The sequence below is a fragment of the Scomber japonicus genome, chromosome 8 (genome assembly GCF_027409825.1).
Source record: "Scomber japonicus isolate fScoJap1 chromosome 8, fScoJap1.pri, whole genome shotgun sequence".
Classification (NCBI taxonomy): Eukaryota; Metazoa; Chordata; class Actinopteri; order Scombriformes; family Scombridae; genus Scomber; species Scomber japonicus.
The window spans coordinates 16,466,761-16,479,877 of NC_070585.1; the positions used below are offsets into that span (position 1 = coordinate 16,466,761).

At 40.3% G+C, this 13,117-nt stretch overlaps 3 protein-coding genes across 3 annotated transcripts; all 3 read left to right on the forward strand.

The window, feature by feature from the left end:
• The first annotated feature begins 473 nt into the window (after positions 1-473).
• On the forward strand, positions 474-2,927 carry LOC128362760 (protocadherin beta-15-like). The gene has a single exon (XM_053323610.1). It carries the CDS (start codon positions 474-476, stop codon positions 2,925-2,927), a length of 2,454 nt encoding a protein of 817 aa, XP_053179585.1.
• A 2,427-nt stretch (positions 2,928-5,354) lies between these two features.
• Positions 5,355-7,772, forward strand: LOC128362761 (protocadherin gamma-A4-like). Its single transcript, XM_053323611.1, has one exon. It carries the CDS (start codon positions 5,355-5,357, stop codon positions 7,770-7,772), a length of 2,418 nt encoding a protein of 805 aa, XP_053179586.1.
• Positions 7,773-10,505: 2,733 nt separating this feature from the next.
• Positions 10,506-12,926, forward strand: LOC128362762 (protocadherin beta-15-like). The gene has a single exon (XM_053323613.1). It carries the CDS (start codon positions 10,506-10,508, stop codon positions 12,924-12,926), a length of 2,421 nt encoding a protein of 806 aa, XP_053179588.1.
• The last annotated feature ends 191 nt before the right edge of the window (positions 12,927-13,117 follow it).

The following is a 13,117-nucleotide window of genomic DNA, read 5'->3' on the forward strand; positions in this document are numbered from 1 at the left end:
TTTGCATCTGCAGCCAAAGAAAAAGAAGGTTTAGGGGCAGCCTAAAGACGGTTGATTTGCAGGTTGGCTTGCTTTTGTTTTTTCTTTCTAAATTTAATACGAAACGTGGTATTATTAATTAATTTATTTTTTACCTGCTCCCTTTTCGTGTTTACGCCCGAATTATGATGAAATGAACAAGACAGTTAGTTATGTTGTTTACATTTAGTGTGGATCTTTCACATGCACAGATTAAATTGAACTCACCGTGTCGCTGTTCACCAGCAGAAGAAAAAGCCTCCACCCCTTGCTCGTGCTTTGTTACTGTATTGCTGCATCTTCTCCTTGCCATATTGCACTTCTGGAGGTGCTTTGTTCAACTATTCGCTTCATATACGCTGTTTGCAAATGTAACTGATATCGGGTCAGATTTGTGTACCGGAATAATAGACACCATTCCACGTTGCTGACTTTCTTTCTATTTTTGTCTCATGATGGCACATAACAGATATTCTGCGGTGGGCCTGCTCTACAGCTTTGCTTTCTTTCTTCGGTTGATTCTTGTCGTTAACGGAGACTTAAGCTATTCTTTCCCCGAGGAAACGAAACAGGGATTTGTCATAGGAAATATAGCAAAGGACCTTGGGCTGAACGTGGGGAAATTATCTGCTCGGAAGGCCCGCATTGACAGCGAGCCGAAACGTAAACGGTACTGTGACATAAATCTTAACACTGGAGATTTGATTGTAGCTGAAAGAATTGACAGAGAAGCGCTTTGCGGTGAAAAGACGTCTTGTGTCCTGAAATTTGACTTGATCTTAGAGGCACCCCTAGAATTGCACCGCATTTCGCTTCAAATACGTGATATCAATGATAATCCTCCTGTTTTTACTAAAGATGAAATCAAGATAGAAATAAACGAATTCGCTGATAAAGGATCTCGTTTTCGTGTTTTGGAGGCGCACGATATTGATATTGGGCAAAACTCAGTTCAAAGCTATGCATTACAAACCAACAAATATTTAGTGCTGAATATTCAGTCAAAATCAGATGGAGGTAAATTTGCAGAGCTAGTTTTGGAAATGGAGTTAGACCGCGAGGAGCAGAAGGAATTGAGATTACTGCTCACTGCACTAGATGGAGGCAGCCCTCAAAGAACTGGTACTGCAACTGTGCATGTGACAGTCCTGGATGCTAATGATAACGCTCCTGTGTTCAGCCAGGCCGTGTATGAAACCACTCTGCCTGAAAACTCTCCTCTAGATACAATAGTTGTTTTAGTGGCAGCAACTGACGCAGATGAGGGTCTAAATGGTGAGGTGACTTATGAATTAAGCCGTATTTCAGAATCAGGCAGAAGAGCTTTTGCTTTAAATCACACTTCAGGAGAAATTAAAGTAATAGGGCCTTTGGATTTCGAGGAGGAGTCAACATATGAGATGCGCGTTGATGCCAAAGATGGATATGGCCTTACTTCAGAGTCTAGAGTGATAATTCAAGTTTCTGATGTTAATGACAACTCACCTGAAATATATTTGAACTCTCTTAATAACCCCATACCTGAGAATGTGTCACCTGGTACAGAGGTGGGCATCATTAATGTGCAGGACAGAGACTCTGAGAATAGTGGACAGGTCCGCTGCTTCATTCAGCAAGGCGCCCCTTTTAAGTTAGTCCCTTCTATTAAAAACTATTATTCTCTGGTGACTACAGGACAACTGGACCGTGAACTAGTGTCTGATTACAACATTACAATCAAAGCCACTGACGAAGGCTCTCCACCTCTGTCCTCCTCTAAAACTGTTCAGTTATCTGTAGCAGACATCAACGACAACCCACCTGTGTTTGAGGGACAGTCGTACAGCGCATATGTGAGTGAAAATAACAAACCTGGCTCCACTTTATGTTCCGTTACTGCTCGAGACCCCGACTGGAGACAAAACGGTACAGTGATTTATTCTCTGTTACCTGGTGAGGTGAACGGAGCCCCGGTGTCCTCCTATGTATCTGTTAACGGAGACACGGGGGTGATCCACGCAGTGAGGTCGTTTGATTATGAACAGTTCAGGAGTTTTAAAGTCCACGTGATGGCCAGAGACAACGGTTCTCCTCCGCTGAGCAGTAACGTGACCGTGAGTTTGTTCATATCAGACGTGAATGACAATTCCCCTCAGATATTGTACCCCGCCGCTGAGGGTAACTCCTTCATGACCGAGCTGATCCCCAAAGCTGCACACGGAGGCTCTCTGGTGTCCAAAGTGATAGCGGTGGACGCGGACTCCGGACAGAACGCCTGGCTGTCCTATCATATAGTCAAATCCACTGATCCGGGACTTTTCACCATTGGTGTCCACAGCGGAGAGATCAGGACACAGAGGGACATTTCTGAATCTGACAACATGAAACAGAACCTTATTGTGTCAGTGAAAGATAACGGACAGCCCTCTCTCTCTGCCACCTGTTCCATGTATTTACTTATTTCTGATAACTTGGCTGAGGTCCCAGAACTGAAGGATATTTCTTACGATGAGAAGAATTCCAAACTGACCTCTTATCTGATCATCGCACTGGTGTCTGTGTCCACCTTTTTTCTGACCTTCATCATCATCATCCTGGGTGTGAGGTTTTGTCGCAGGAGAAAGCCCAGACTGTTGTTTGATGGAGCAGTTGCCATCCCCAGCGCTTATCTCCCTCCTAATTACGCAGATGTTGACCCCACAGGAACTTTACGCAGCACTTATAATTATGACGCCTACTTGACAACAGGTTCTAGAACCAGTGACTTTAAGTTCGTTTCGTCTTACAATGACAACACTCTGCCTGCTGACCAGACTCTGAGGAAAAGTCCATCAGACTTTGTTGATTCCTTTGAAGATTTGGAGGCATCTGTAGAGGTAGGAATCGTTGAAAACACCCCTAATAGATATCATTTCTTGCGTGTTTGTTGAGTTGTACAATGGCTGTCTGGCTCCAGTAGTTATGTATTGTAAGTAAATAGAAAAGTGGTTCATAGTTGTTCATGTGAAACGTGTATGAAAATGCATTTTAATTTCCGTTGTCACTGTTTTATTTGTTGAGCATGTTAGCAAATGTTGAAGTATTAATTTTTTATCTTCACGGCCATTGAATTTACCATTTCACCTTTGTTTGTTAAATGTGTATTTTCTTTATTTCTTCTTGTAAAAACACGCTGTCCATTTTTTTGCAGACTGGATTACTTCCGGTGTCAATTTTTATAATGATCAACATTTACTTTTACTTGTGACATATAATTGTTCATTATTTCTATGTATTTTAGTGTCTGTTGTAGAGTGTTTAAAATGGACTAATACGTTAGTCTGTTTGGTGAACTGCAAGTAAATGTGACAGTGAAATTATGCAAATCGGCTGTTTTTAAGGGGACCTCGGGTCTCATGAAATGTTTCATCGTTGTAAGACATTTTTTTTATAAAGAAAGTAAGGTTTTCAGAAAAGCAAAGGCTTCTAATAAGATTTAAACATTACTGCTGCCCCTCAAAACATTGATCTCCTGTTAGCTCTATTTTTGTCACTTATCAGCAGGATAAAGTGTAATTAGATGAGTCGAAGTGCAAAACTTATTACACTTTTACACCCCCCTGGTAACACTTTACTTAAAGGTATCGTCATAAGAGTGACACTGTCATAACGGTTACATGACACAGTCATGAACGTGTCATAAACATTATGTCAATGTCATAAATGTTTATGACTATTGTCATTAAGTGTCATTGGTTTGACATTGTTTGGTTTGTCTTGATCAAATCACTTTGACATTAATCAAAGTGACATTAACAGAAAATATCTTTGTCATGACTTCTTGACATTAACAAAATATGCACCTATTTTTATGTTTATGGCAAGTTGACATAATGATTATTAAAATTAGATGTGCAAGGTTACAGACAAATTCTAGCACTTGGTCTTAGATGTTTGACAGGATACGGACATGATACCCACAACTGACTGTCATGACACCGTTGTGACAGTTTAATTAATGACAGTTTAATTAAGAAATTCTTTGACCTCAAGTAAAGTGGATATTTTTGATTTGCCATTAACATATAATGAAGGATAAACTGACTCTCATGTCTCCTTTATGACAGTGTAATGAAGATATTATTTGAACTTTAAGTAAAGTGGTAGCATTTTGATTTGTCAATTTGTCATTAAGATATCATGGAGGAGTCAAGTTGTCATAATAAGGACATCCCAAACAAATTTAATGTCAAGTTATCATGACAAAAACAACTTCTGGTCATGTCACTTTGATTAATGTCAAGTTGTCATAATCAAGATAACCCAAACAATGTCAACTTGTCATGTTAAAAACCGAATGACACTTAATGACAACAGTCATAAACGTTTATGACATTGACATAATGTTTATGACACGATCATGACTGTGTCATGTAACAGTTATGACACAGTCATGTCACTCTTATGACGATACCTTCGAGTAAAGTGTTACCCTGCCGGTATTCAGTAGAGCTATGTAAACTCTTTGTGTAGCATCGCCTCAATGTCTGATGGTATCTGTCCGTGGTGCTGAAACACTTCTCAGGCACAAGTGCACTTAAAAATATCATATGCTTTCATCTTCTTTCAGTTGTGTTTTAATAATGTTAATGAACTATAAAGATTTGCTCACTAGTGATAATGGCAACACTGACAATAATAACAGTAATAATGCAAAGCAGTAGGTTTTAGTGTTGGGATATAGTGGGCATGACCTACTTCAAAAAATATTAGAACAATTACATACATACAATTTTCTGCCGAGTGACAATAAGGTTATTTGTTCAGAGATGCTGTACGTGTCCAGAGTGCGAAAACATTTGTCTCTTTTGTGCTACAGTCATAGTTCTCTATCTAATCTAGCCCAGAACTCAAAATAATTTAATTACTTTGAATAATTAAGTTTAAGGCGGATATTATGGCATTAGTAAACTGCTGAAAGGGTTGTATTCATTCAGTTGATGTTACTTTTCTACAAGCCTCATCCGTTGGGATGCTGCCTTTTTAAACTTGGTGTAGATATTTTATGTCAACGTCGGAAAATATTGTCTTGGTGTGGTTATAGACTCAGTGGAAAATGCTTATTTATTTATCAGTGTGAAAATAAAAAGAGACTCACGGCGTCGCTGTTGGCTGACAGTAAATATACACACGCCACTCCACCCACTACTGCTGCACGAGACACAGTTGTATGTTTTCTGGTCTATCGGTCAAACCCTTGATTATATTTCATGGTTTACACTGCTGTGGAGTGTTGACATCTTGATTCATTTTGGATATATTAAGTGTTTCGCACTGGGCAGTAAATTATACAAATCGAGGAAGCATTTTCCGACAGGATGGGAGACAAAGGATTTCCAGTGCTTCGTACGAGCTTTTGCTTTGTTTCCTTCTTCATAACGCTGCACTTTGTTTATGGAGACCTGAGCTATTCCATCCCAGAAGAGATGAAACGCGAATCTGTTATTGGGAATATAGCCAAAGATCTCGGTCTCGATTTGAGGACTTTATCTTCACGAAAGGCCCGTGTTGATTTTGAGGGGACTCGTAAACAGTACTGTGCCATTAATCTGAATACCGGAGATTTGATCACATCGGAAAGAATTGACAGAGAGAGCCTTTGTAGTAAGAAACCATCGTGTGTTGTAAAGGTTGATCTGGTGTTAGAAAATCCTTTGGAGCTTCATCGTGTAACACTTCATATTCAGGATGTAAATGACAACTCACCGACATTCAACGACGAGTTGATTGAAATGGAAATAAGCGAGTCAGCTGAAAAGGGTAACCGCTTCTCAATCGAGGAGGCCCATGACGCAGATATAGGTCCAAATGCTGTTCAAAGGTACAACTTACAGCAGAACGACAATTTTATTCTTGCTGTTGATAGTAATAAGGTTGAGCTTGTTTTGGAGAATAAACTTGATCGAGAGAAACAAAAAGAGATGAATTTGCTTCTCACTGCTTTAGATGGTGGATCTCCTCAGAGATCAGGTACAGTAGTCATACATGTCACTGTGCTGGATGCTAATGATAACGCCCCAGTGTTTAGCCAGGCCGTTTATAAAGCTAGTCTGCCAGAAAACTCTCCTCCAGATACCACAGTGATTCGTGTTAGTGCCACTGACGCAGATGAAGGAGTGAATGGAGATGTTACGTTTCACTTCGGTCATGTTTCAAACGATGATGTGAATTTATTTTCTATTGATCCGAAAACTGGAGAAATTACAGTGACTGGTGTGATTGATTTTGAAGACAGTAGTTCTTTTGAGGTGAGAGTCAAAGCTAAAGATGGTTTAGGGCTAACCTCATACGCCAAAGTTATAATAGATGTTACTGATGTAAATGACAATGCTCCAGTGATATATCTGAAATCACTGTCTAACTCCATACCTGAGAATGTGTCACCTGGTACAGAGGTGGGCATCATTAACGTGCAGGACAGAGACTCTGAGAATAACGGTCAGGTCCGCTGCTCAATTCAGCAAGGCGCTCCTTTTAAGTTAGTCCCTTCTATTAAAAACTATTATTCTCTGGTGACTACAAGTCAACTGGACCGTGAACTAGTGTCTGATTACAACATTACAATCACAGCCACTGACGAGGGCTCTCCACCTCTGTCCTCCTCTAAAACTGTTCAGTTATCTGTAGCAGACATCAACGACAACCCACCTGTGTTTGAGGAACAGTCGTACAGCGCATATGTGAGTGAAAATAACAAACCTGGCTCCACTTTATGTTTCGTTACTGCTCGAGACCCCGACTGGAGACAAAACGGTACAGTGATTTATTCACTGTTAGCTAGTGAGGTGAACGGAGCCCCGGTGTCCTCCTATGTATCTGTTAACGGAGACACGGGGGTGATCCACGCTGTGAGGTCGTTTGATTATGAACAGTTCAGGAGTTTTAAAGTCCACTTGATGGCCAGAGACAACGGTTCTCCTCCGCTGAGCAGCAACGTGACCGTCAATGTGTTTATTTCGGATTTGAATGACAACTCCCCTCAGATACTGTACCCCGCCGCTGAGGGTAACTCCTTCATGACCGAGCTGGTCCCCAAAGCTGCACACGGAGGATCTCTGGTGTCCAAAGTGATAGCGGTGGACGCGGACTCCGGACAGAACGCCTGGCTGTCCTATCATATAGTCAAATCCACTGATCCAGGACTTTTCACTATTGGCATTCACAGCGGAGAGATCAGGACACAGCGGGACATTTCTGAATCTGATAGCATGAAACAGAACCTTATTGTTTCAGTGAAAGATAACGGACAGCCCTCTCTCTCTGCCACCTGTTCCATGTATTTACTTATTTCTGATAACTTGGCTGAGGTCCCAGAACTGAAGGATATTTCTTACGATGAGAAGAATTCCAAACTGACCTCTTATCTGATCATCGCGCTGGTGTCTGTGTCCACCTTTTTTCTGACCTTCATCATCATCATCCTGGGTGTGAGGTTTTGTCGCAGGAGAAAGCCCAGACTGTTGTTTGATGGAGCAGTTGCCATCCCCAGCGCTTATCTCCCTCCTAATTACGCAGATGTTGACCCCACAGGAACTTTACGCAGCACTTATAATTATGACGCCTACTTGACAACAGGTTCTAGAACCAGTGACTTTAAGTTCGTTTCATCTTACAATGACAACACTCTGCCTGCTGACCAGACTCTGAGGAAAAGTCCATCAGACTTTGCTGAGGTGTTTGGTGCCTCAGATGAGTCTCCAGAGGTAGGACACTCACATTTCATTAATACCATTTAATGTTGATTGTGAACTTCCAATAGCCTAGTGTCGTATTTCAAATTGCCTTTATTCTATTTTCTATTTTTTCAGTATACAAAAACATGAAAAGCTTATGAGTTTGTTCTATATTGTAGTTGGTCTAATGTTAGTTTTATCTGCTTTCACACTCCTTGAACTGTTATAGTATTTATTCACCAAAAATTGCTGAAGCCAATGCCATTGAAATGCAGAAAATAAACACCCCGTCGCCATGATGTTGTTCATTCACAGGTGAAAAGATTGTTTACATATCAGTGTCCTCCCTGTGATTTGTAACTAAGAACTATTACACGTTGATTTGTTGTCATTCACTACACTATTGAAAATACAGTTAAATGTACCTACCCCAGATATCTCGTTTTTAAGCAAAATTCAGCGTAGTTCAAAGTTCTCTTGACATAATTTGTCCTGTGAACAACATAACAGTCACAGACATAAAACATAAGATACAGCGTGTCATAGTGACGTTAAATTTACGATGATAATGCGGACAAATAGTAGAAAGTTTTCAAAACTGTAAGCTTGTCCTGAACTGCTGAAGTACAAATCTACTTTTGCTTACTGGAATATTTTACCCGATCAATATATTAATAACGTGTGTGCTTTTACCGAGAGGAAAATCGTGTAAATGTATGTAAGTGAGCTGACTACAAACTACGTTAATATATGATGACTGATTGCAATATTCAAGGTGGCTAATTTTGGGTTAACATGTAACAATATATGCGACCCCTCGGTTTCGAATAACTGTATGTTGCCTTATTGTGTGGTTAGTTAATGTCCCGTGTTGCTGTCAATGATGTAGCTGATGTTCCTATTGTGTTGACTTGTCCCGGCTTATTATTGTGTAGATGGTAATGTAGCTAGCTTGCTGGATATGTCTTGAGATATTATGAAATTGGATTTAGGAGTGGATATGTTGCCGTTAACATTTCATAGGCCATGTTTACTTTACACTTGTATGACAGCTGATTAGCGGTCAAATGTTAGGACAGTATAACTTTGTTATAATGCTACTTCACGTGACCTTTTAATTCTAAGTTAGCGTGGCTAACATTAAAACACTGTTTGCTGGTTATAACATAGCCTATGTGTTTAGCCAACAGATTGTTGCTGTTGTGATCAGCAATAACTTTGACTTACGGAAGAACTTAACTGGTTTGTTACTTGGTGACTTAAAGTTAGCTAACTATAGCTACTTTGTTTACAAACTTTTTGTAGTTTTGTTTGACTCATAAAGAAAGTGTTGAGTAATATATGTAGTTTGTTCTAATCACAAACTGGATAGACGCGATCAAGTGGTAAATAAGATGTGTTGTGTTTCTTTAACAGATTTCAAGCGAGTTTAGTAGCTAAATAATGCTGATTATTTTGAAGAACTAAAATGGTAAGTATTAGCCTATCTATCAGCTTAGCTAATGAAAAATGTGTTTATTTTCTACAGATGTGGCCTTCAGACATTGCTTTGATATCACATATACCTTTTGAATTTCATATTCCAAGCTATTTGTTTTTATTTAGAATCTACTGAAGGATTTATAGGTTATAGGAAAAAAAGGAAAACAAACCAGCTCATTAGTTCTTGATTACATATTGAGATACCTAGTATTTGCTAGGTGACATATTTGATTTAGAACGGAAACAAGCTTGTGCCGTCCTTTGTTTATTAGTGTTGTAATACCTCCCTTATTAGGATGTTAATAAGAATTGTTTTTTATGCAACCACGGCTCCTAGAAATTATACTTGTATGGTACTAAGTTACAACAGGAATACGGGTATTGGGGAACATAATTAGCCTACGGTTGGTAGCAACATAATGAGGAGTATTTTTAATTAAAATATCCGGCAAGTCTCAGAAATATTGATACAGAAGATACGAATAGAATTTTCAGTGACAACGTAATATAACATATTGCAATACAATAGCTGCTCGTAGTCGCTATAGCATTATTCTACCTTGTTGTAGTCATGTTTATTAACTGGCAGCATTTGATTACGGTTAATGAAATAATATAGTATTGGATTAATACAGAATAAAATCTGCAATGGATTAATGCTCAAGACGCGACGTATCTATTGACATTTAACGGAAACCACAGTCTTTCACTCATAAATGAAGTACTTCATTGATTCTACAACACGTTGCTTCTGAATGTGATCCAGGAAGCCATTACATTTTTACCGTAAAGTAATTGGAAAAACTCTTTAATAATATATTAACGCAATTTCATGAGATAGTGTACTGTAGTTTTAAGGTCATTAATAGTCAGTGCAATCATTTTGAAAGCAGAAACGTTAAATGAAGTAAATCTGTGGGTCCACTTCTCACCGTTCAGTCTCTATCCATGGTGCTGAACGGTGTTTTCTCTGCATTCACCCGTTACAAACATACCAAAATTATCCTGGCAAAAAACCCTCTATTTGTGTGTTGATATTGAAATATTACACTGCCGTGTTGAGTATATCATGCCAGTACTGCGGCATCCTATGTTGGGCCAGTAGTAATTTATTTGTAATATTCTAAATAAACTCACGGCGTCGCTGCTTACTTGCAGATATGGGGAGGTTCATTTCTCCACCCACTCCAGCAGCATTAAAACCAGATCTGCCATTGTTGTTGGGGTGGCTATACTAACTATCACGATAAGGTTTTGATTTAAACAGCGCCTTTATGAAGATTTGCGTGTTCGTATATTAGTACGGGAGAAACAATGGGCCGTGAAGGACAGTCGCTTTGGAGGTTTCTCTATGGATTTATTCTTTTAGTCGACATCACCGTTGCAGACCTCAGCTATTCTGTTCCGGAGGAGATGAGAGCCGGATCCATTGTTGGAAATGTCGCCAGGGATCTCGGATTAGAAGTAGTGAAATTGTCCTCTCGCAAAGCCCGTATTGATAGTGATGAAAATGGAGGTTACTGCGATATTGATCTAAAAACGGGGAATCTTGTAATGAGGGAAATGATTGACAGAGAGGAGCTTTGTGGAGAGAAGGTTTCGTGCATGCTCAAATTCGAGTTGGTACTAGAAAACCATTTGGAGCTGCACCGCATTTCACTGCTCGTGCAGGATATAAACGACAATTCACCTGTTTTCCCAAAGGATAACGTTAAACTTGAAATCAGAGAATCAGCGGTCAAAGGTGCTCGATATCGTGTCAGTGAAGCACATGACGCTGACATCGGTCAAAATACAGTTAAACAATACAGTTTACAGAAAAATGAACATTTTGTTTTGGCCGTTCGAGAGGACACTGATGGGTCTAAGAATGTAGAGTTGGTGTTAGATAAAGAGCTCGACCGTGAAAAAGAACACGATTTAGATTTCGTGCTAACAGCTGTTGATGGTGGCAATCCACAAAGATCAGGAACAGCTATTATACACGTGACTGTGTTGGATGCTAATGATAACGCCCCAGTGTTTGACCAAGCGGTTTATAAAGCCAGTCTACCTGAAAACTCTGCTGTTGAAACTGTTGTTATCACAGTAAGTGCCACTGATGCAGATGAAGGAGTCAATGGAGAAGTGACTTATGAGTTTAGCCGCATTTCAGAAAAGGCTAAAAATGTTTTCTCACTGAACAGTAAAACTGGAGAGATAAAAGTTGTAGGGCCTCTTGATTTCGAGAGTAATTCTAAATATGAAATGCGAATCGTTGCCAAAGATGGTTATGGACTCTCCTCTGATTCCAAACTGATTATTGATATCACTGATGTTAATGACAACGCTCCAGCTATACATATAAAATCCCTGATTAACCCCGTACCTGAGAATGTGTCACCTGGCACAGAGGTGGGCATCATTAATGTGCAGGACAGAGACTCTGAGAATAATAAACAGGTCCGCTGCTCCATTCAGCAAGGCGCCCCTTTTAAGTTAGTACCCTCTATTAAAAACTACTATTCTCTGGTGACTACAGGACAACTGGACCGTGAACTAGTGTCTGATTACAACATTACAATAACTGCCACTGACGAGGGCTCTCCACCTCTGTCTTCCTCTAAAACTGTTCAGTTATCTGTAGCAGACATCAACGACAACCCACCTGTGTTTGAGGAACAGTCGTACAGCGCATATGTGAGTGAAAATAACAAACCTGGCTCCACTTTATGTTCTGTTACTGCTCGAGACCCCGACTGGAGACAAAACGGTACAGTGATTTACTCTCTGTTAGCTGGTGAGGTGAACGGGGCCCCGGTGTCCTCCTATGTATCTGTTAACGGAGACACGGGGGTGATCCACGCTGTGAGGTCGTTTGATTATGAACAGTTCAGGAGTTTTAAAGTCCACGTGATGGCCAGAGACAACGGTTCTCCTCCGCTGAGCAGCAACGTGACCGTCAGTGTATTCATATCGGATGTGAATGATAATTCTCCTCAGATACTGTACCCCGCCGCTGAGGGCAACTCCTTCATGACCGAGCTGGTCCCTAAAGCTGCACACGGAGGCTCTCTGGTGTCCAAAGTGATAGCGGTGGACGCGGACTCCGGACAGAACGCCTGGCTGTCCTATCATATAGTCAAATCCACTGATCCGGGACTTTTTAGTATTGGTATCCACAGCGGAGAGATCAGGACACAGCGGGACATTTCTGAATCTGACAACATGAAACAGAACCTTATTGTGTCAGTGAAAGATAACGGACAGCCCTCTCTCTCTGCCACCTGTTCCATGTATTTACTTATTTCTGATAACTTGGCTGAGGTCCCAGAACTGAAGGATATTTCTTACGATGAGAAGAATTCCAAACTGACTTCTTATCTGATCATCGCGCTGGTGTCTGTGTCCACCTTTTTTCTGACCTTCATCATCATCATCCTGGGTGTGAGGTTTTGTCGCAGGAGAAAGCCCAGACTGTTGTTTGATGGAGCAGTTGCCATCCCCAGCGCTTATCTCCCTCCTAATTACGCAGATGTTGACCCCACAGGAACTTTACGCAGCACTTATAATTATGACGCCTACTTGACAACAGGTTCTAGAACCAGTGACTTTAAGTTCGTTTCGTCTTACAATGACAACACTCTGCCTGCTGACCAGACTCTGAGGAAAAGTCCATCAGACTTTGCTGAAGTATTTGGTGCGTCAGATGAGTCTCCAGAGGTAGGACACTTCAGTTTATTCAGTATCGTATAAATGTATCACATTTCAAGTCGCCAGTCATCTAAGTGTTTCAGTAAACATGAGAGATTTGTCATGACTTTGTTCTATAATATAATATAATGGCTATCAGTTCAACTTTTTCTGGTAGGACACATTTAGTCCACGGACTTAGTATGATTTTACAGTATTTCTTCACATATAACATCGGAATCTAATACGATCAA

What these genes read in the sequence shown, in the direction of transcription:
- LOC128362762 (XM_053323613.1), top strand. Translation starts at nt 10,506, where the DNA reads ATGGGCCGTGAAGGACAGTCGCTTTGGAGGTTTCTCTATGGATTTATT.
- LOC128362761 (XM_053323611.1), top strand. Translation starts at nt 5,355, where the DNA reads ATGGGAGACAAAGGATTTCCAGTGCTTCGTACGAGCTTTTGCTTTGTT.
- LOC128362760 (XM_053323610.1), top strand. Translation starts at nt 474, where the DNA reads ATGGCACATAACAGATATTCTGCGGTGGGCCTGCTCTACAGCTTTGCT.